At 38.3% G+C, this 24972-nt stretch overlaps 2 protein-coding genes across 2 annotated transcripts; one reads left to right on the top strand and one right to left on the bottom strand.

Moving 5' to 3' along the window:
• Positions 1–561: 561 nt before the first annotated feature.
• On the top strand, positions 562–7222 carry cct7 (chaperonin containing TCP1, subunit 7 (eta)). The gene is made up of 11 exons (XM_051114868.1): positions 562–650; positions 1604–1757; positions 1883–1989; positions 2366–2544; positions 2643–2814; positions 4123–4287; positions 4483–4671; positions 4906–5003; positions 5099–5231; positions 6274–6480; positions 6577–7222. Exons 1-11 carry the CDS (start codon positions 645–647, stop codon positions 6805–6807), a joined length of 1641 nt encoding a protein of 546 aa, XP_050970825.1. The 5' UTR covers positions 562–644; the 3' UTR covers positions 6808–7222.
• Positions 6788–24972, bottom strand: hspa12b (heat shock protein 12B). Its single transcript, XM_051114866.1, has 13 exons — positions 24615–24972; positions 22294–22365; positions 21085–21179; positions 19938–20062; positions 19652–19838; positions 19353–19456; positions 18162–18279; positions 16125–16302; positions 14062–14148; positions 12925–13029; positions 9369–9627; positions 9176–9279; positions 6788–9088 (listed from the first exon to the last, which is right to left on the bottom strand). The coding sequence occupies exons 2-13, from the start codon at positions 22337–22339 to the stop codon at positions 8421–8423; spliced, it is 2076 nt and encodes a 691-aa protein (XP_050970823.1). The 5' UTR covers positions 22340–22365; positions 24615–24972; the 3' UTR covers positions 6788–8420.

Below are 24972 nucleotides of genomic sequence, written 5' to 3'. Positions count from 1 at the left end.
AGATGGTGAAATGAGAAAAAAATCTGACAATTCAATATATTCTCTCTCTCTCTCTCTCTCTCTCTCTCTCTCTCTCTCTCTCCCTATATATATATATATGTGCCTAAGGCAATATATAAGAGTCTAAATGGGGAGTAAAAGAAAGAGTGGGTGTGTAATCTGCATACAACTTGTAGTTAACCTCTATTAAATGCTATTCCTCCCTAATCTCAGTACTATACAGTTTGTTTGTGTAAACAAATGTAAAAAACTGTGAAAACTGGTCAGTTAATATTTAGGATAAAATAGAAATGTCAAATAGTTACATATTATTGATTTATTTGTAATGCAAAATGTAAATGTAAATCTATTGTTTGTTCACATTCACATATATTTCCTGGTGGAAATGTAAATTTGTCTTCCAGATGCAAAACTTTGATTGATTTATTGATTGATTGATTATGTCTATAACAAATAAATAATAGTTGATATATTGAAAATAAAAATAATCTTTTCAGGTTGCAGAGCAGCAGACATGAAAATTATAGTAATAGCGCCCTCTGATGGTCACCATCAGTTTAACAACAGACGCGTCTCGTGTTCTAGAGAGTTCTAGGTGCATTGTGGGTAGCTCACCCGGCACCGTCCTCCTCTATCCTGCAAACATGATGGTGAGTGCTGTTTCATGCCTGTTTTACCTTCAAATCCATCGTCATCTGACCGGTTGCCGCATTTCATAGTGCTGGGAAATAAACATCCAGGGAGAATAAAGCACAAAGGACACGACTACGAGATTATTTCTGTTTTAAATTAGATGATACGTGTAAAGTTGTACATTGATGCTAGCTAGCTTGGTGGCTAACGATTCATTCTTCTGTATGAGAGTGACAGGCAGAATTTAGAGATTTGCGTTACGACGCGATGTGCAAAAGTCGATACTGTGGGTCATGTGTACATATGTTTTTTATGTTTCACCCAATAAATGTAATCCGTGCGGTTGCTAAATGATGCCAGAGGTTTTAGTTTAGCATCACTTCGGTAGTGGAGAAAGAGCTAACAAACCGGTTACACCCTTCAATTCTGTTCATCTCCTCAGTTACTATGATAAACCTGTGACTTTATGAAACGTTTTTTTGTGAATAAAGTCACTTAATTTTAGCACCTAGGGACACACGCATAGTGATATTCATACATTTCTTTTGTGCATGACAGTGTAGTAATACTGTCATTTATACGTACTGTAATATGTCTGTATGTGTATATGTGTAGATAGAAATCAATACAAAACGTATATATGTGTAAGTTGTAAACGTAAAGATCACATTACTTTAATAATTCTTATATAAATGGTCATTGCACTGGCTGTATATTTATTTATTTAACTTCCCATAACAGCCTAGTTGTGAATTTGGCTTGGTGAGCTCATCAACAATGATAGTATATATTTGGGGGGGAAAAAACTGACAAGAACTGTCAATAGTCTCCCATTGTCAACTTTAAAATCAGTGCATTTGAATTTTTTTTTTTTTTTAGCTGATCTGCATTTAGAAGTATTAACTTTTAATTGAATTCAAAAGATGCTGTAGTTATGATATTATAGTGATTCTTGAACATCTCCCCTCAGCCCACTCCAGTCATCCTCCTGAAGGAGGGCACAGACACCTCTCAGGGGATCCCACAGCTTGTTAGTAACATCAATGCCTGCCAGGTTGTGGCAGAGGCTGTGCGGACCACCCTTGGCCCCCGTGGCATGGACAAGCTTGTGGTAGATAACAGAGGTAAGTCTGAATTTCTATAGATGTGTTGTTTGTTTAGGAAGACATAGACTGGTAAACTTCATAGTAACGTATTAACATGGTGCTCTGCTTTTTCATGCTGTGATTTACATGATGTTATCTTGCAGGTAAAGCCACTATTTCTAATGATGGAGCCACAATTCTGAAGCTTTTGGATGTTGTACACCCTGCGGCCAAGACTCTGGTAGACATTGCCAGATCTCAGGATGCAGAAGTAAGATTTCTTCTTTTTGTCTGTATATTTATACAGCATTAAATAGTGATAGTTCTAGTTTTCTTCGTTAGCAATATAGTATTGTTATAGCTATGATTGGATACACCTGTTTAACTGACTGAAAAGCACATATTTAGAAACTGTTTTGTTATTGTTTTAGGTTCAGAAGCTATATTTTGCAACAGAAGGATAGTATTTAATGTTTTAATAAGAAATTCTTTTTTAATTATTTATTTTTAAAGATGTACTTTGAAAACTGTGCTTTTTTCGATATTTCAGTAAAGTGCCTGTATATCATGTATATAATTTAAATTGCATAATTACCTCATGACTAGTGCACAAAACTGTATCATCTTCGTTCTGTGTGTTTGTTCAGGTTGGTGACGGCACCACCTCAGTGACTCTGCTTGCTGCTGAGTTTTTGAAGCAGTTAAAGTCATACGTGGAGGAGGGGCTTCACCCCCAGACCATCATCAGAGCGTTCCGCATCGCCACGCAGCTCGCTGTCAAAAAGATCAAAGAAATCGCTGTTACCATCAAAAAGGATGACAAGCAGTGAGTCCAGTCACTGTGTGCTATTATATATTATAGTCATGTGTTAGTATCATACAGTTGTCAGAGAGGTGATCATTTGTCCGCTGTTGCCACCACAGAGAACAGAGGAGGTTGTTGGAGAAGTGTGCCGCTACGGCTCTGAACTCCAAGCTGATTGCTGGACAGAAGGAATTCTTCTCCAAGATGGTGGTGGATGCAGTGATGATGCTGGATGATCTGCTTCCTCTGAAGATGATTGGAGTGAAGAAGGTGCAGGGTGGAGCTCTGGAGGTGAGAAGGAGCAGGGTTCTTATAAAGAATTTTATTTATTTTTGTACTTTTTTTGTTCATACTACAAACAAATCTTTTGGACTGACTGTCATTCTTTTTTCATGTTTTGAAATGTGTATGTTCAGACAGTGTAGTCAATATGTAGTGTATCTTTATTGGTTGCGATAGTAATGATGCAAGGGTCAGTGCGACTTAGGGCTGGAGTACACCTCACATCTTTTAAAATAGATTTCAAAACACTACGCAACATATCTTTGTCTGCTTTGTGAAAAGAGAAAGATTGGGCAGATTGTTTGAAACAAAACAAACTCACGCAAAATATAGCTTGCTGCATGAAAATAAAATTAGTTAAAAATTGGCTCTAACATGATCTCTGACTGGATGGGATCTTAGTCTAAAGCTACAAAATCTGGATCGGCCCATCATAAACTGAAAATATGCAGACTGATTTTGACTTTCTCCTGACTTCAAATCACGTCAAAAGTCCCAGCCTTTACTCTGGTAGCAACTGAGAGTAGTTGTTAGTGGGATGAGAGAATGACATTTTATTTTATTTTCTGACCTTAAAAACTATACATCATATGAAGTCAGTATTAGCAAAATTAATTTGTACTACAGAGCTGTCACACAGAAACAAAAATGGCTTGTAGGTGTATTTTCAGATGTTTAACAAGGCTCAGATGTGCAATTAAATTAATATATTAATGTTGGGATTGTTTTAAATATACATTTTTGAATATAGAAATATTAAATGATTTAAATAACTGAAATTATACTTTAAAAATTAAACTAAAACTGCCAGTAGGTGGCGGCAAGTCACTTGAATTTATCACTGAATCATTCATTCAATTGATTCGTTCGAATGGCTGAATCATTTAGGAACGAAGCAAGTGACTAAAAAAGTCTTTATGAATGGGTAATCATGAATCTTTGACTCACTAGATTTAAGAACGCACGTTCATTCATAAATGAAACACCGCTGTGTTTGCTTTTAGCAATGCGCAGTTGCTCAAATGTGACTGTTTGCAAGTATTTTTGATGAAATAGAGAAAAATCAGACAATAGTGTTATAGTCAGACAACATAAGTCACAATCTTGTTTACTGTCTGTTGTATTAAATCAGTGTCATATTTGTGCTCCTAAATATTTTTTCAGTCACACGTAGACTGAAATGGTCACACTGTAGAGCCCTGAATGTTCACAGAGATACAGAATGAGGGGGAGAAGCTATTTCTATTAACTTGCAGCTAAAGAATCAGATGTAGATTTTTAACCTTGCATTCCTTTGTTTTTGTTTCTGTCAAACAGGACTCTCAGCTTATAGCTGGTGTGGCTTTCAAGAAGACCTTCTCCTATGCCGGCTTTGAGATGCAGCCCAAGCGCTATGTGAACCCAAAGATCGCATTGCTCAACATTGAGCTGGAGTTGAAGGCAGAGAAGGATAACGCAGAAGTCCGTGTCAACTCGGTGGAGGTCAGTACTGCTCATAACCATCACAAGTTGTCTCCTTCATTGTTGAGGCCTAATGATGAAAGCGCTGGGCAATAAGCAAGTCAGAAAACCATTTTAAATCAGCCGTGGTTTTGGCAGAAGTAAATGCCTGTTACTATTATCTATGTCAGTAGTCCATCATAGCCCATATAAACACATTTATGTGGTTGTTTGCAGGACTATCAGGCTATTGTTGATGCTGAGTGGAACATCCTATATGATAAGCTGGAGAAGATCTATAAATCTGGCGCTAAAGTGGTGCTGTCAAAGCTGCCCATTGGAGATGTGGCCACACAATACTTTGCAGACAGAGATCTGTTCTGTGCAGGCCGTGTTGTGGAGGAAGATCTCAAAAGAACTATGATGGTATGATGATATTGTGTGTTTATGCTGTCAGTTAGCTTTGGCTGTCTCAGTACTTTTATGATTCAGTGCCAGTCTGTTTTTATATTGGGGTAAACAAACTCTGCTATTTGAAAGCTATTACAAGTAAATGAATACTATATATCATCTCTTAGACACACATAATAATGTTTTGACTGTGGTAGTGATGTGTTGTTGACCATGTAGCAGTTTAAGCAGTTGTAATGTCTCCTCCAGGCCTGTGGTGGCTCTATTCAGACCAGTGTTGGTGCCCTGACTGATGATGTGCTTGGACAGTGTGAGCTCTTTGAAGAAGTGCAGGTTGGAGGAGAGAGGTATGTGTTATTTTTCTTATGTAAATATAGAATGTAATTATCTCCATGGATAAATTTTCCATACATATGAAGTAACTGTGTGTATTACATTATAGATACAACTTCTTCAAAGGCTGCCCGAAGGCCAAGACCTGTACCATCATCCTGAGGGGCGGTGCGGAGCAGTTTATGGAGGAAACAGACCGCTCGCTGCATGATGCCATCATGATTGTGCGCAGAGCAATCAAGGTAAGGAAAACTTCATCTCTTGCTACAAACTGCAGATTTATCCTTTATTTCCTTTGGTCAGTATGTCTTTTTTTTCTTTTTTTCAATGCTTTATTAACAACAAATAGCATGTACAATGCCATAACTCACTGTATAACAAAACACATTTCACATGCCTCAGAATAAAGGAACAAGGAACAAGAAGAGGAGAAAAAGAAAACAAACAAAAAAAAAAAACAAGAGAGGGTACATAAGCAGTTTACCGACAAATATATCTTACACAAATATTTACATTCCATATGATATTACAATGAAATGTTAATACAGAAATATACTTTGCAGATTAGCACCATTAAATAACCTTATTTTATGTGAAAATGTTAAGGGATGAGCATATATTAATCATTTTAACCGCTTTACTATTTTTAGATTTTGACATCACATCTATATACATTTTAAGTCAGTATGTCTTGTGGGCAAAGAGTGGAAACTTTGTGTTAATAATGTATAATAAGCTGAATGACATAGGAAAGCAGAAGTATAGTCCTGATTGGTCATGATGCACTTAAAAGAGAAGTTCACTTCCAGAACAAAAATTTACAGATAATTTGCTCACCCCCTTGTCATCCAAGATGTCCGGGTCTGTCTGTCTTCAGTCGGTAAGAAATTATGTTTCTTAACGGGAAAAAAGAGGAATTATTTCCATATAATGAACTTCATTGGTGCCCCCAAGTTTGAACTTCCAAAATGCAATTTAAAGGCAGCTTCAAAATGATCTCAGCTAAGGGAGAAGTGTCTTATCTAGCAAAACGATCGATCATTTTCGAAACAAATTGACAATTTATATACTTTTTAACCTCAAACGCTCGTCTTGTCGAAGTCTGCATGAACCCTAACTGTAGACATGAACATCTTGGATGACAAGGGGGTGAGTAAATTATCTGTAAATTTTTGTTCTGGAAGTGGACTTCTCCATTAAGTTTTAGAATGTTTTAAGAACTGCCAGCAGGGGGAGACAAATTCAACCAAAAATAATCCTTACGCTTATATTTCCCCACACCAGAATGACTCTATTGTTGCTGGAGGTGGCGCTATTGAGATGGAGCTGTCGAAGTATCTGAGAGATTACTCTAGAACAATTCCAGGGAAGCAGCAGCTGCTGATTGGAGCCTATGCCAAAGCCCTGGAGGTTATTCCCAGACAGCTGTGTGACAACGCAGGCTTTGATGCTACCAATATCCTAAACAAACTGAGGGCCAAGCATGCACAGGTACATGTACATACACAAGTCATGCTTTTTTTTTTCCATCTAAATAAAATTTTAGTGTTATAATTAATCCATTTGTATGATCTCTGTTTCCTTTAGGGTGGTATGTGGTATGGAGTGGACGTGAATAATGAAGATATAGCAGATAACTTCCAGGCGTGTGTATGGGAGCCCTCTATTGTGCGTATTAATGCCTTGACCGCTGCCTCTGAAGCTGCGTGTCTCATCCTCTCAGTGGATGAGACCATCAAGAACCCTCGCTCTACTGCCGACGGCCCAGCGGCACCTGCTGGCAGAGGAAGAGGTCGTGGTAGACCACACGCCCACTAATCTACACCCATCCCCAGTAGTGTCTTGGGCAGAGCCTCTGGACTCAGATAGTCAAAACATATGCTGGCCACTCACAGGGCCTTGATTTGTTTTCTTGATCCGTTTTGTTACTCTCTGGTCCCATTAAATCAAAGCATTTCTGTGTGTTTACTAAGGCTAAAGCAGAATAAAATGTCATTTTTGCTAATTGTTCCAGATTGATGGGATTCAATCATCTGTTGGATAGTTGGAGATATGAATGTTGTTTTGTGGTAGTCTGAGCACACACAAACCATACAGACACTCATAAAGAGTGATCAGTTTGTAGATCTGTATAAGCACTGACATGCAGGCACTCTGCTGAGATACGTTCCTGTGTTGGTCATTCGGTGGAACTATTTATTGGACCATTAAAATCAGTACTTTTGCTTCTCAATATTTGTGTGATTTCATTCATTCTTAGTGCTTTAACACTGTTTTAGTCACGAGTGGTAAAAGACTTTAAACATTAGAATTTAAAGATTTACACTACAACAGTTAAAGGAAAATAACATTTATTTTCAGGCATTGTGATTAGTATATAAACAGCTTCAAAGTATGTATAAAACTAAAGTCAAACTTTAGGAACTATATGCCAGCAGTGTTATGTGATTTAAGCCCTAGCTTGATTCCCTTATGTCAGACTGATGTCCAGCATTTTTAGTAACAATACCAACATCCTTGAAGATTCCATGTTACCTCCTGGATAGGTAAAAAGCCATCAACATTGCTTATAAGAAACATGAAAAGCTAAAAGTTTAAATGTCAATAATAAGTGTTGTAATCACTTTCAGCTTAAACCTGGTATAATTTAAAGTCTTGAGAGGTAGTTTTTCATAAGCTTTAGCTATTCTAACTGCGGCTTAAAAAAAAGAGCAAATCTAAATGTCTCGAACAGAATGTTTACAAATTGCATTTCAGAATGTAACTACCTGTTTTGTACCTGTGTAGGAAATCATAAAATATGAACTTTTATTTTTGTGTTAATCATCCTCTTAATATCATTCTGACTAATCACTTCCTCTTCTTACCTCCAGGTGGCGCAATCATAATTTAAAACTAGATGTGTCTTGATACAAGTTTTTAAATGATTAGTGTACAGTTATAGAGAATATGTTTACCAAAAAAAAAAAAAAACACTTAAGTGGCTTTATCTGATAATTAAAATACTAAGTGTCTGCAAGCCTGGAAGGAATATAATGGCTATTTACTGTATGTGTGATGACCACCACAAGGAGTAACTGAACTAAAACTAGTTTCTCTGTGTTAATAAACTAATACGAAACGCATTTAAAGAAACTATGCCAAAAAATGTAAGCTTATTTGATAATTCATGTAAATGCGCTGCCGTCCAAAGATTTCTTATAATTTAGAATCTAATACAAAGCTTACAGTACACTTAATACAGAGACCGTCCTCATAGCTGCTGCTTTGTAGTTTATCCTTTAACCTTCCAGTTTTTATATCTGCAATCCTTGGATATTCAGATCTTCAACCTCAAAGCTATTATTTAAGCCATTAACTGATAAGATTAGCTGTCGTTAAATGTCCTTCACATTCACATTCCAGTTCTCTCCAGGAACAGCACAATAGGATCAGTTGGACAGGAAGTCAATTGATGCCCGCACCAGTCGGCCGGTTGCCACATCAACAGCTGTGACTTTGATCTCAGTGTCTCCAAACTGCATTGTTGTGCGAATCTCTCTGCGTTCAAATGCTGAACCTTTATCGTTGTCACCAGCGCTAGCTGCCATTGCCCCTGATTCGAGCAGGTCTAGTGTGATGGCACCACACTTCCTCACCCCGGGGTCAGTAATGTAGGTTATGTCATCAGTGTCACTGCAGTAGATGTTGATGATGATCTTCCTTTGTCCCATTCTTGCTGGAGTGTAGCTCCGCCTCACCACCTCTCCCAAGGCCACCGATTGATCAATGCTTACAAATCGGTCCAGGATGTCAGTGCACCATTCTCGGCCATCTTTGATGAGAAGCTTATCACGAGGGTGTCGGCCTTCCACAAAGCGGTTCAAAACCCCAACACCGTACGTTAATGGGCAACGGCGTACGCGTACAACAGTGGGATCTAGACCAAACAGGACTGCACCCTTTAGGATGGTTAGACCTACGTCATGTGGAATTATGATACGGCAGTTCCGCCCTAGTGCATTTTGTGCCGCGCGTTGAAGCATGGGTGACTCTGCAAATCCTCCAACCAAGAAGAGAAAACGCACACCCTTTACTTCCTCCTTCTGCATCAGGTTCTCTGTTAGAGTGAGAGAAATTGATTAGACTTCAGAGAATTAACCACTGATCCGTGGTTTGGTGTTTGTTTGAGAGACATGTCTCTTACCAATATGTTTAATGATATTGTTGATGGTCGGCTGGAAAAGCTCATTCATGGCTTCCGCAGACAGCCTCAGCATCCCTTGAGATGACCATTTTATAAAATTCATACTGACAGAAACATCACACATTATTAGAGACATACTCACACTTTCAAAGACATAATAAAGCAAATAAAGTCCTCAGCGAGATAGACGTACTTGCTCTTGCGCAAGGCAGTCTCCACACTCTGCCCCCGGTGTCGCTTGTAGAAGTCGATGAAGGAAAAGGGCAGAGAGATGTTTAATGAGTTGGCCCGGCCAGGAGCCGCTGTGCGCTTGCGGGCTTCAAATGCAATGGTAAGGTCCACCCAAGCTGCTGGACGTTTAGCTTTAAAATTCTCAATGAAGTCAGCCCCAAAGATCTGGCACAACATAGCCTCGAAGGCAAGATCTACACCAACTGCTCCATAAGGACCCCCTGAAAGAGAATCATGTATATGTAATATTTAGGATAGGGCTACATGCCAATAGATTTGCATGTTTACCTCAGTTTGCTTCAGGTCCATCTACAAAGATGGAGTGGAGTGCATTTACAAAGTATTCACAGCATTTCACTTTTTCCACATTTTGTTATGTTACAGCCTTATTCCAAAATTAAATTCATTATTCTCCTCAAAATTCTACAAACAATACTCCATAATGACAACGTGACAGAAGTTTGTTTGAAATCTTTGCAAATTTATTAAAAATAAAAAACAAACAAACAAAAAATACATGTACATAAGTATTCACAGCCTTTGCCATGACACTCAATATTGAGCTTAGGTGCATTCTGTTTCCACTGATCACCCTTGAGATGTTTCTACATCTTGATTGGAGTTCACCTGTGGTAAATTCAGCTGACTGAACATGATTTGGAAAGGCACAGACCTGTCTATATAAGGTCCCACAGTTAACAGTGCATGTCAGAGCACAAACCAAGCTATAAAGTCCAAGGAATTGTCTCTAGAAACAGCACTGTATCGAGGCACAGATCTGGGGAAGGGTACAGAAAACTTTCTGCAGCAATAAAAGTCCCAATGAGCACAGTGGCCACCATCATCCGTAAAAGGAAGACGTTTGGAATCACCAGGACTCTTGTAGAGTGGGCCGCCTATCCAAACTGAGTGTTCGGGGGAGAAGGGCCTTAGCGTTTCAGATCTGACAGTTTTCCAGAAGAACAAACATCTCTGCAGCACTCCACCAATCAGGCCTGTATGGCAGAGTGGCTAGACAGAATCCATTCCTCAGTCGCCTGCCTGGAGTTTGCCAAAAGAACTCACCTGAAGGACTCTCAGACCAAACAAAATTCCCTGGTCTGATGAAACAAAGATTGAACTCTTTGGCCTGCATGGTAAGCGTCATGTCTGGAGGAAACCAGGCATTGCTCATCACCTGGCCAATACCATCCCTATAGTGAAGGATGGTGGTGGCAGCATTATGCTGTGGGGATGTTTTTCAGCAGCAGGAACTAGGAGACAAGACAGGATTGAGGGAAAGATGAATTCAGCAATGTGCAGAGAGTAATGTACCTGCTTCAGAGCGCTCTGGACCTCAGACTGGGGCGACGGTTCATCTTCCAACAGGACAACAACCCTAAGCACACAGCCAAGATAACAAAGGAGTGGCAACAGGACAACTCTGTGAATGTCCTTAAATGGCCCAGCCAGAGCCCAGACTTGAACCCGACTGAATATCTCTAGAGAGATTTGAAAATGACTGTGCACCGACTCTCCCCATCCAACCTGATGCAGTTTGAGAAGTCCTGCAATGAAGAATGGGAGAAACTGCCCAAAAATAGGTGTGCCAAGCTTGTAGCATCATACTCAAAAAAAAAAAGACTTGAGGCTTGAGTATTGAGCAAAGGCTGTGAATACTTATGAATGTGATTTTTTTTTTTCTTTTTTTTTTTCATCTTTTATTTTTAATACATTTACAAAGATTTACAAAGATTACTAAATCCTTTCACGTTGCCATTATGGGGTATTGTTTGCAGAATTTTGAGGAAAATAATGAATTTAATCCATTTTGTAATAAGGCTGTAACAGCAAAATGTGAAAAAAGTGAAGCGCTGTGAATACTTTCCAGATGCGCTGCAAATCCTTTGGAAACAGTGTGATCAATCAGGACAACCTTCACCCTCTGGAGTGACATAACAGGGCATGGCTAAAGTCATCACTCAAGACTGTCCAGTTTTGATTCAATTCCGACTAAGTCATCATTTTGCCTATTAGGGCATGCTTCTGGATCAACATATCTTGAAAAAACAAGTCTTAAACCTGACACCAACTCTAACCATTATCTATTCCTAAAAGGGGAATAGATCATGGGGGAAGTGATAGACTAAGAATATTGTTTGAACCCCCAAACCACAGAGAGCAAAGCCTAAGATTTTCCCTAAACAAGAGGTGTCCAATCCTGATCCTCGAGGGCCACTTTTATATAGAGATTAACTACAACACACCATCTTGGAAGTTTCTAGTGATCCCGAAGACCTCAATTATCTGATCCAGGTGTGTTTAATTAGGGCTGTGTGTCTTTTTGCCAATCCCACGCAAACACATCATAGCAAACACTGACTGACGGTCTGTGTGGCATTATGTCACCAAATAGTGTGCTTGGAGAAGGACCTAGGATTGTAGGATTGTCCTACATCGCTGCAGAAGTACCGACCCACTATTTACAAAGTGAACATGCAAAGAAGATCTTTACAAAAAAAGGTAAAACAGTGATGTAGGATGATTTTGAAGTTGGAGGAGAAAATGAGATGGGAGTTTTTCGACCTACCCTAACTATATTGACCCGGATTACACAGAGTTTGCATTCATGTCGCTTGAGAATAGACAAGACGAGCATTTGAGGTTAAAAAGTACATAAACTGTACATTTTTTTTTGGAAAAATAACCGATTGTTTGGCTAGATAAGACCCTTCCTCGGCTGGGATCGTTTAGAGCCCTTTAAAGCTGCATTGAAACTGTATTTTGGAAGGTTAAACTCGCAGGCACCAGAGAAGTCCACTATATGGAGAAAAATTCTGGAATGTTTTCCTCAAGAAATATAATTTCTTTACTACTGAAGAAAGAAAGACACCTTGGGGGCCAAGTAAATTATTTGTACATTTTTGTTCTGGAGGTGAACTTCTCCTTTCAAGAGTGTCGAAATCGTTATCGGGTTGGTTGAATTATACAGGATTTCCGGGAGATGTGTGTGTCCCGTTCTACGTTCCACCTGGAAACAAAGATGCTGTGATGCCAAACTGCCTCACAAAAAAAGAAAGTCATCGTGTTTACAACTGTGATGAGCGCTTCTCAGGATTAAAAGTACGTATCTATTTAAGTTTGCAGCACAAAATCTTAAAATACGTTCACGAGTTTTACAAACCAGTCTCTTATTGTAGGGACATTTCCACACCCCTAAACATGACGCAGCATAAAACTCAACATGATTGTTTGCTTTGTCTCTCAGGTAAGGTTTCTAGACCTTCTGCCATCAGTCCAAAGGTCTGGCTATGCAAAACTAGGCTTAAGGTGGCATCTGACAAATCGCAGTTGATCCAGGAACATGTCCTACTTGGCAAAATCATGTATTGAATTGAACTTGGTTACTTATGACTGTTCATTTCAGCCATACATCATTTCACTCTAGTTCTGAATATCTGTGAGGTGAAAGTCATTCTTATTGGCAGGAAGGGAGTTGCATGTGTGTGAAGATGTTAGATGTTTGGTTCTCAACTAACCTGAGGCTTTGTAAAGCTCCTTCAAAGTGCCCTGTGGCTGCTCAATCTGATGCACCGTCAGATCCACTGTCCCACCACCACAGTCTGCCACAATGTACCGGTCACCTTTGAGAATACACAGTTAACCTTAGTCAGTCATCTGCTTAGTAACTTTCCTGCAACAAGACTTGTTTAAATAACACCCTCATTCCTCTCTCTCTCTGACCTGCTGCAGTCAGGAAGATCTTTTACCAAACAGCCTTTAGACATTTATGATACAGTCTGAGATAAGAGTGGCTTAGCTTGGCTCCTGCCAGCTGACTTTACTCAACTAGACAGGAGTAAAGGAAAGTGTGTTTCTTGTTTGTTTACAGTGGTGTAATAACTCAGTTTCATGGGAAATGGCCTCCTCTTTGTGTGTCGATACACATGTATGCACAACTAAGAACTGCAAGAGACTATGAGAAAGCAAAGGAGATCTGTATTTTGAGTATTGTGTGAGTTAGATTGTAATAAACTCTCCCTCTCGATTCCCTCTCTCTCCAGGAAACATCTGGAGCTAAAGATCTGATTATTTTGACCCTGCACCTTGTCATTGTGCCAGCCATGCAGAGAGTGCTGCACGCACACACACTGCAGCCTTGCGCTCAGACCGTGCAGCCAGTAATAACATACCAATGATTGCTCGATAATGAGGGACTCTTACACATATGCAAAGCAATTAAAATCATATAAACAATATTAGGAGCAAGACAGTGTGACGAGGGAAATCATATTTTAAGAAAGGAAGATTTCATGTAACATGACATAAAGTAGTTCATTACAATACTCTAGAAATTATTACTTTGGAAAGTATTGTTGTGATTTTTCAGTTTGCTTGTCTGTTTGGAATCTTAACAATATTGTGGTTACTTGTATTATGATCAAAGTATCACAAATAAAAAAAGACATTCATGTGTCTTTATTAAAGCATATTCATGTTTAATTTGTCACAGTATGGGCACTCTATATGCCCTAGCACAGGCATCAGATGTCTGTTTCAAACATACTATGTCTAAGGACAAAATTACTATCCATAGAATTTAGCTGAATAAATGTACATAATAGAAGTCTAATGTATGTTTAATAGCTAGATGTGTGCGTGGCTCCATTTCTCACCTGTCTGCATCTCTGACCACAATTCTCCAGTACCGCTCTCCACCAGAAAAGTTCGGCTATGCCTGGCTCTGCGGAGCTGCTCGCGGGCTGAAAGACAGATTGGCTTCCTTTAATCTGTGAATCACTCACACATGGGCAGCTTTAATTAAAACCTTATCACATTACAGATAATAAACTCAGAGAGAGGGAGAGATTGCAGTACCTTGGTCGATAATAGAGCAGCCCGCTAAACCTTATTTAATGAACCTAATGCCTTTGTTTATAAAAAATGATCTTTGATAAATGAGCACAATTTGCTTTCATTATTGCTCTTATTCCTAATAAAACAGGCTTGTTTCATGGCTGTAGTTTTATAGCAGTTGCTTTTAGTGAATAATGACCTGCTAAACTAAGAACGATCTCTGCTTCACTTTTGGGATTACTAGGGCTATACTGGATGCTATGTTTCCAGAGGAACTCTTTTTATGGACTGCATTACTTCTAATATTTCCTTTCAGGTACAGTCTGTAAACACTGGAGGACATCCAGCCTTACAGCTTGCACCAAACACAGAGAAGAGAAAACTTAACCACACTTTTGGGACAATCTGGAACCCATTACAATATGAACCGGCATTTGAAACAAGACAAAGACAAAGAGAGAAGGAAAAAGTAAACCAATTTGAACTTCAATTACTCTAAGACCCAAGTGATTTGAGACAACAGAGACAGTGTTCTTGTACTGTAAAACCCGGTAATTTCAGAATATGCAAAACATTTGTAGAAACTCGAATATTAAGTTAGTAGAAGTCTAATTTTTTTTTTGTTCTACACAAACATGTTAACTTCAGTTTAGTCACATTACTGAATAAACTAACTCATACATGTTGTCCGCATAAACTTCATATTAATACAGACCTTTACTGTGCTAATGTAAACTATTAAAGAGACTATCACTATGCACTCGTATGTATAAAGTTAAGCAACATGCATAATATATGGCTTTGGAAGTTTGTAGTCCATCTTCAACCTAACCACAGGCTCTACTCTTCATCACAATGGTAACCCTATAAAATATCAACATAACAGAAATATCCCAACATAACAGAATATTAAACACTGACACATCTCCCTCATATTACTCTTGTGCAGAAACAAAATAAGTGTAAACTTTCAGTAATATTTGAGTGAAACAAACTTTTTCAAAGAAAAAAATTTCAGCTTCAGTTAGCTGTCAGTTAAGTCAGTTAAGCATAAAAAAATTAAAAAATCCTTTGGGAGATAAAGGTATTGAAGCTGTAGTGTATGTTTGTGTTCCTTGATTTCCTGTGCCAGTAAACATTGTCCAATTGTAAAACATGTTTTGGAAGACTAAATGTTGGAACGTACATATGCTCACATAATTGTTGCAAGCGAGCCAAAACGCAAGAAAGAATAAAAGAACAAAAGAAATCATCCAGGGAAACTAGTGTAAGCAGTCAAGAGGAGGGTGAGCTCATGGTCCGCAGCACCTTGTTCCAATTATAATGTGAGATGTGTGTGCATGAGTGCAAGTATATTTTGTTTGAGTGTAAAAGCAGGAATGAATAATAGTGTCGACAGTACTTTATTTTTGTTGTATATAAATGTAAAAAAGGGTTTGTAAAAGAGTACCACTTTATCTTTTGTCATACCCTAATAAGAAAAACAGTGTCAATCCTTCAAAAAGGTTTTTTTTTAGCTCTGTGACCTCGGGGGGACACTCTAACCTTCAAGAAAATGTCATCTCTCTCTCTTTTTTGTTTTAACCCAAACCACATGCTCTCATACTCACTAAGAACCACTTGGTTCTGAATCAGTCTGACCTTAATCTAGCCAACCTCCATGCATAAACCTGCACATACCCACAGAAAACAAAAACAGTACTCTGTTTTCAAAGGATGAAAAACGATCCTGTATTCCCCATGCTATAAACATGGTTCCCATTTAAAGTTTATAGAGAAATGTTATACGCTCAAAGCGAGATTTGGACTCCTTCCCAGGATCAATCTAAGAGCTAGTGATATTATATAATGCTAATTGGCTGAAAAAAAAAACTTTTCTTACCTTGCCTAAAACTGGAATCGAAAGGGCGGGACCCATCCACTTCTAAACCATTGGTTATTGGTCGTTGACTGAGGTCAATGACCTGGTGTAGACGGAGCTTCCTGCAGTAGATGGATGCAGCCTCTGGTTCAAGAGCTATGAGGAGCTGCTCAGGAGAATCTGGAGTCACCAAACCTGCCTACAATAACATGAAAGACATAAGCCTTAATTAATAGTATATGAGTTAATATTGAGTAACTTACTCTAACCAACACTTAGTATTAAGTGTTCCCTGCAAGACTCTGACACCATGGTATGATGAGCACACTCGCGCCCTAAAGAGAAAATGGAGCGCAGCTGGAGGAAAACAAAACTAGAGGTATTTTGTGTTGCATGGCAAGAAAGTTCCTCCTCTTACAGAAAAGCTCTAAAACTGCTAGATCTGATTACTTTTCGTTACCTTTAGAATAAAACAAACACAACAGCAAGTATTCATTTAATACAGTGGCTAAATTAACAAAAAAATATAAAAGAGCAGATGCAGACATTTCCAAACAGCACAGCAGTAATGATTTTATGAACTACTTCCAAGGCTGATACTATTAGAGATAAAGTGCAGCCGTCAGCCACAATTTAACACTGTAAAGCTCCTTTGACACAATCTGCATTGTAAAATATAAATAATTGCAACTTGACTTTAGTTCCTAAATGAAACAGCGTTTTCAGCAAATCAGCTAAGTGAATGATTTGATGAGTCTCTTTTTTGCTGCTGAATAAATCAGTGTTTAAATGAATAGACAATCACATGCTTCTTTTTTGAATGAATCAGTGTTTTGAAACAAATCAGGTAATTGAATGATTCAGTGAATCACTCATAAAGACACTTATTGCCACCTACAGGTGTAATGATGTAATGATCTTACTAAAAAATCCCCACAACTAATACACCAACTGATACAAGCTCATACAAGATGATACAAGCTCTGTTGGGCTCTTTTGACTTGGGACCGGTATTAAACACCATAGCGGTGCCCTAGCAACCACCCGGAACATTCTAGCAACCATGTAGCAAATTTGCTAAAAATACTCAGAACACTTTGCAACTGCATAGCAACACCTTGGCACCCACCCACTACACTCTAGCATCAACTAGATTTTTTATGAGCGAGTACTGCTCACATTTTTATCAGAAAACATGTAAGCAATGAGCACAACTGGTAGTTAACCAAAGTAACAGAAGAAAAGGTATCCACACATTGTGAAAGTATTAGTAAACTTCCCCAACTGGCCATAAAGTTATGATGGGAGATGGTGGGCTGCCTCATTCCCCCTCTCTTGCTTAGCTAGGACAGGCGTGGTTTCCTGTGTTTGTGCGCTGGTCTTTTGTATAACCTCTGTGACACTGCAAAGAGGAAATTAACCTGCCATACATCTAGTAAGGTATATTGAAACAAAGATCTGATGCTGCTAAAACAAATCCATTTCTGGCATGAGCCTGTTTAATATGTAAAGCTGTTAGCTGGTTTGGGTATAAATGCAGGGAGATTTCAGTGGTCCTACAGACTGAGCAGCTGGTAGTGATTGACTCAACAGTATTTGTTCTTTAATGGCAGTTCCTGCACTGTTGATTGTTGTATTTCTTGTGCCAAAAATAATCTCTGTGATTGATTTCCTAGTGTTTTGCTCATAGGGAAATTTCTGCAGTGCAGTATATTTCACACAGGCAAGCACACACATATATAATGGGTATCAGGTTATAGTCCCCACTTGGCACACTATAGCTCTTACACTCATACAACAGTCTTTCAACATTCCCATTTACTGTGTGTGCAGTGACTTTTGCATTCTTTTTCATGTACGCACATTTCCTGAACTGCACTGGGGGGGCTGGAGGACATCATGTTCAATGTGGGAGTATGCATTAATGCATGTGTGCATGAGAGAAGAAAGAGAGAAAAAACAGAAAGAAAAAAGGAAAAAAAGAGAAAGAGAAACAAAACGTGTTTGTATTTGAAAGTGTAATTTTTCAATTTGCTCACATCAGTTATCCTACATTACCAAATATGCAGCTTCTCGCATGAACTGCTTTGCTGGCTGCCGCCACACCGCAGGAACAGTGATGACCCATCGTACTTCATTACCTTCCAGCACAGAGGAAGACTGGTCCTTCACCTCCCTAAAAAAACCCACACACAAACATTACTACTTTTCCTACTCTTATCTACACTGCATTCCACAGATAACATTTTTAATAAGTCTATTAGGTATTGATATCTCTTATTTCCGTTACTGTCTAAAAAGTCCCATGATGTGTCGAACTCATGACCCTCATGCATGGCCGGAGGTTTGAGAGAAATCTCCATGTTAATGTTTTCCCACAAGCCTTCAGGGGCTCCAGGAAGTAAGAGGAAGAAGGTTTGGGTTTAGCCAAGACTGACTACAGATAGGCCCAGAACCTCCACCTCTCCCAACCCCCACTCTTCACAGAGACTGGATGTGTTCTTGTTTGAGTGAAGGAAAAGTGCATCCTGAAAGATCTGGACCAAAGCCATGTACAACACACTACTGCTCTACATTATACTGGTGGTTCATGTTCAGTCTGGCCCTGGAGGGAGATTTAGGTTGCACAACAACTAAAATAGGAAACAAATGCCTAAATAAATAAAAGAATAGCCAGTACAGTAACAGCACTTTAAAAAAATGTTACAATTAAGTGTTATTTCATGTGCGTTTACTCAATATTAATATAGGGGGAGATCTGTTTGTGTTTAATGTTCTGTTATTTTGGAATTTTAAAGGGTTTCTGGTCAGTTTTTGGGGTTACCATTGTGCAGAAGAGTATAGCCTGTGGTAAGGTTGACAACTGGCCAAACACCAATAAGATTATATGTTACTTTATTTAAAAAGTAATGGCTCTGCACTCTTCAACATAGTGATAGTCTCTTTACTAAATACTGCAGTACATGCAGATGTGCTTGACTTGTGCTATTGTTAACTAGCTAATATGAAATAGATATAGGATCTAAAAAATATATGTATGCATAAGTAAATTATTATATATAAGTAAATATATTGTCATATATTTGTCAGTGTATGAAAAACTGCAATTTCTTATGTATTATTCAATATATTGTAATATATTAACACAATTTATTATTCTCTATGTTTTTAATATACCGTTAAAACTTTCTGTTAATTTGTATGTGTGTGTGTGTGTGTAAGAGTCTGTTTTGTGTGTTTATGTTTACCTTTAAAGCATGTTCTCTGAAGAACCTCAAGGCGTGAGCAAACACTTCAATAGCCCGAACTCTTCTTCCACTAACAGACTCCAGCTCGGTCTCCATAGTGAGATCCTACAGAAGGTAAGAGAGTCTGCTGCAGAAATTCTCACAGAGATGTAACATTATACACCACACTAGATGTATTTTTCGACAATGTTGTGATACCTTATGACTCATGCATTATCCACCCTAAACTGAGCAATTACTCTGCCTGAACAAAAATATACATCAAAAACATAGTCAAAATACAATAGATGCTCTGCTTACACAAGTACTGTGGATTTTCATTTTGAATTTGTCAAAGTAGAGCCAATGCCTGGCTTCCTCAGGGTCAAGGTCGTGATAGCTGTCTCGGGCTGCAAAGCCAAAACTGTGGAACCGGAGGTCAGGGGTCAACAACAGACAGGTTGGACTCTTCTGATTGGCTACACCAGGATCACCACCCTCCCACCGTCTGTTAAAAACCGAAAAAGAAACGGGAAGAAATGTATGGTAAATGGGGGAGTTATAACGTTTAGGTTAGACAATGTTTTTGTGCTGATGTCATACATACCTCATCATGTGAATGGTCTCGGGATCTTCTGTGAAACTGAATGCATAGCCACTGGAGGTGGTGCCAAAATCTATAGCAACAACCACAGAAAATGGACGAGCCACTCGTGGTCTAACCTCTGTCCGCTACAGAGGAAAAGGAGGAAAAAACAAGGTAGACAGAAAAAAAATAAATCTATTGCCTTATCACGTTTTCAAAGGGGTGGCTTTACAAAAAGTTCTCCCTGGTACGTAGAGTACTTGACCCCACCTTCCCCCTCTTTTTTTTTACTTATCTCTAGATCATTCCCCTGGCCTGAGTGTTTCATTGACCAAACACCTCAGAGGGGAGTGTATCGTGTAATTTTCTGGTTATTTTTTAGTCATTTAAAGCTGATTTGTATGTATGCGTTTGTTGCATGCAAGTGCAAGAATGAAACAGTGCATATCCTAATAGAAAAACAATGTAAAAGGAGGAAACTGGGATGCAAAAAGGCGTTTTATGTGAATAGCTCCTAAGGGGTCATTCACACAAATGTGTGCAAAACTCTGGAGACACGTTTTTTAAAAGTTGAACTTCTTTTAACTTTACAGCCATGTTTTTAGAATGGCATGTCATGCGTGAGATGCTGCAAAGACGTGAAACATGAGTGCAGCATTTAAAGACATTAAAAACAATGGAAAAGCAGCATAGAGGAATACAAAACACGTTCCATGAGGAAGGCCACTAGGACAGGGCTATTGGCTAAACCAATGGTATGAGTTTGAGCCAGGACTATGTGTTTTCCAACCAGCGTCAGACCTAGGGAGTGTTTGAGAAACCTGTTTGAAATTATTTTTACAACTCCCTTTTGTGAGGCACAGAAATGTTCACCTTTAAGTGATACAGGAGTAAGCCAGCATTCAAACAAAATACTTTTGTGCTGCCTCAGACTGCAGTGCAATTCGACTGCAGGATTAGCTAATGATAGTGCTGCTTTAAACCAACTGACTGAATGCTAAGTAAAGAAGCATAATTGCATATTTCTGGTGGTACCACATCCTCTTTTAACATTACTGTAGTTTAAAGCATCTGATTTTGGCATCTAATCCAGTTCTGAGGACAATATTTATCATATAAAGCACTAAAGAGCGTGCATGGTAGAGCACTGTGTCTGTTGGGATCTTACCGGAGAGGGGGAAGGAGTGAGAGGAGTGATGCTGCACTCATTTCTGGAAGGAGATGGAGAACCAGATGGAGATGTACAGGCTGATCTATCATCACCTAAAGAAGACAAGATAAGAAAGAAGGAGTGAGAGATGAAGAAGAAATGGTAGTTCCTCATATATTGTACTGGAAACACAAGTTCAGAACTCCCTGTGGCTAAGCAATTAAGAGAAATCAAGAATTTCTGGAAAATTCCATATTGGTTGCCTGGGCATTTAAGTCCAACTGGCATGTGTTTACCAGTTTAAGAATTTCCAATGGATGGTTTTCATTGGAAAAATACTGCACTGTGGATCACATCAGATTTTATAAAAGCCTACACATGCTGATTGACCTAATACCTTTATAGATGATATGGAAATACATCTAGCTTACTTTTCAGAAGTATTTAAAGTCAGCATGAAACAAGTAGAAATAGCAACAGATCTCTTACTCTCTATTGTGACATACACAAAGGAACTTGGTTCTATCCAGTGAATATTAACTGGATTTAAAGATATGGGCACTGAGATATGAGAGGCAGATTTGAATGCCAGCATGCAGTAAATTGTGGACTTAGACTGAGTTATGACAATTTGATTACAAATTACAAAATGAGAATTTGTTGTTCTTCAAAACACTGTCATGATGTTCTACTCAGCATTAAGCACTTTGATTTTGGGTGTCTCATATCTGCAGCAACACAGGAACAGAATTCTGAATATTTCATAATTCTTAACATGGTCAAATTTATGTATATTTTCCAGAACAAAATTAATTCCATGGCAAATACTTTACTGACCCCTCCATCAAGGTCACTTTAATATGTCTGCAAATGAGCACACCCTCAAACATGGGTGGAATTTTCTCAAGGGTATGACAGGAATGTTATCGACGTGTACAGATATTCTCAAGAGTGCAGAGCATAGATAAGAGAGGGTCACACCCCTGTCCAGTATTGTTGATGGAAAAGACAGGAATTACTGCAAAATTCCTGTGGAAATACATGTGGATGACCACAGGTTTCTACTCAGCTGTGCATTTTGTTCTACATGTCTTCTGTATAAAAATTCTGGTTATTTACTGTAGAAGAACTTATACAGCCTACGGTATAATCTAAGGTGCCATAGGATATTCTACAGATGTCATTTTCTCAAGTATCAAAACCAAAAGTTGTTCAGTGAAATGTTACCTGGCATTTGTAGACTGTTGGGACTGAGCTGCATGACGTCTGCCATTGTAGAGATCACAGGGCTTCTTCAGCCTAGGAGGTAAAAAATAACAATGACCTGTTAAACATTTTGAAAAAATGTTCTGTGATTTCAAATAGTACAAACTGAAGAGAACTTTAAGATATTGATAACTGATTTTCATACAGAACAGACATACTACACATAAAGAATAAATACTATAATATATATTTGACTACAAACGTCTATTTTTAATTTTTATTTTTTCTCTTCCTCAAACATCATAATAGGTTGTCCTGGTTGCAACAACAAAATCATGACATGATGCTGGTGGGTGTGTATTAGTCATGCCGTCTCACTAGATTTTAAGTTTGCCAAAGCTCTTGTTGGGCTCTGTTTTCTAGACCAAATGATCTGAAATCGGAGAGAAACACAATAAACGCTTAAACGAGTTAAGTGAATGTTGTTAAAATTGTCTGATACATGTACTTTAATTCTGTTAAGTTACACAATATTGGATTTACAGTTATTTCTTTTATCTGATAAATGCAGAAGGGAAAATGTGGTGCTTTCTGAAATTCAACCTCATGTCCCCCTACCCCCCAAAGTGTTCCATTCCCCTCTATTTTCCCCATCTCTCTTGCCATAATCTTTTTTTTGGACTCTTTCCCATTTTCTTCTTCTTCCACTGTTAATTTCAAACCCTCTCAGTGTATAGATGTAGGGTATGAGGGAAGAAGCATTCCCTTGACACTTTGTGTATGTGTGTGCAAGTTTGTCTATGTGTGGTGCGTGTATGTTGCTCAGAAGAAAAAAAAATGGTTTTGGAAAAGGAGAAAAGGTGGAGAGGGAGAGGTAAGGGGCCTCCCACAATGCTTGTTTAGTAAATGGATCTGACTGAAATATACTCTCCAGATGCGCATATCTGCGCTGTTCTTGCACTAGTGCAACAAAGAACATGGTACCACATTTTGAGCACTTCACAGCATTTTGAGCACTAACAGAACTTTCTGCTACAAAGAATATTTAGTGGCTTTGGCAGAAAAGGTAGAAACATAAACACAACTGCAAATTTAAAAAGTAAAAACTTTAAAATAATACAAGCCCATTGAACTTGATTGATTTCAGATGATATTGAATTATCACTGCCTCTCCATATGGTTTCAGACACACAGATTACAAATGACATCAAAGAAGCTTTCTGGCACTGAGTCTGAGTCATTTGAACAAAGAAACATTATATATACAATCCATATACCCAGTCACTGTAAAATGATGTATAGTCAGGGTTATTATCATTACTTAAAACTAAAACCATAAAAACATTTTTAATTACTTGAAATAAAATAAACATGAACTGAAATAAAATAAAATTAAATACTTTTTAAAGGGCATTTTTGTTTAGTTTAACTACTAAAACAAAACAAACAAACAAACAAAAAAATTAAACTATACATTAAAATGTAATAAAACTATATAAAGATATTTAAAAAGATAACACAAATTGCTAAAACTTAGACATTCACATTGTAAAATATTAAAAATGAAAACATAAAAATAAAATCTAATTGAAAATGGTAACAAAATCTATAATAGCATATCAATGATAACAAAATAGCACTGTCTAGTAATGTACATCAGTCCAATTGTATTCCATCATGCTGCCAACTGCCACCAGAAATAATTTCAACTTGTGCCTCAGTTTTTTGAAACCACAAACACACATCCTGTTTCCTTAAAAAGTTTTCTAGGAAATCTTCCTATTAATTTCCACCCAAGAGCTTCTTGTGACACAGCGACACGGTAATATCTGCAGAAGCTGAGGTCAAGTATGATGAAGTACTCCCCCCTTTCCTACTACATAGTCATTTTAAAGGATGTCCAAAGTCATATTTTAATATCTGTCAGGTAAATTCAGTCAAACTCTCCACTAAAATCGCATTTGTGTTTATATGTGATCCTGGACCATAGTCTTAAGTCGCTGGGGTATATTTGTAGCAACAGCCAAAAATACATTGTATGGGTCAAAATTACAGATATACAAAATATTATCCTGTCATAACAAACCATACATCGATGCAAAGCTTATTTATTCAGCTTTTAGATGATGTGTAAATCTCAGTTTAAAAAAATTTACCCTTATGACTGGTTTTGTGGTCCATGGTCACATATGTCATACTAAAACATCCTTAAGTCACCTTTTCTGTGACCCCCATCAATCCCACTCCTGTCAGTCATCACAGCACAGAAGACAAATCACTGCACCTGATGCCGGTCCCATTAAACATCTCACTCTGTTTTAGCATGTCAAATTTGAACTTACCCTTTTGTTTAGGATCTTCTAGTGTACGCTGCCTGGGGTTGTTTAGTCCCCAAAGTCTAAAATCCCCAAAGAAATTGGAAGTTTCAGTAGCAGAGTCTGTGTAATGATGCTGTTTCCCAACAGCTTCATCCAAATGTCTGAAAGAAGAAAAGCACTGAAGGTTTGATCCAAAGTAGTTTTAAAAATGCACAGATCCAAAGAATATTCCCGTGACTTTCTCTGTTTCTGTATCCCAGCAGTCAATCCCACATCTGCTGTGGAATGTCAGGGAGGAATAGTTGAGAGTGCCGCACGCACACACATGTACAGGGACTGGATATGAAGGTTGCTGTAGTGCAGGGGGAAAGGGAGGGGGATC

Source organism: Labeo rohita, chromosome 7 (genome assembly GCF_022985175.1).
Source record: "Labeo rohita strain BAU-BD-2019 chromosome 7, IGBB_LRoh.1.0, whole genome shotgun sequence".
Taxonomy (NCBI): Eukaryota; Metazoa; Chordata; class Actinopteri; order Cypriniformes; family Cyprinidae; genus Labeo; species Labeo rohita.
Note: the sequence above shows the minus strand (reverse complement) of the source record. Positions and strands in the feature narration are given on the sequence as shown.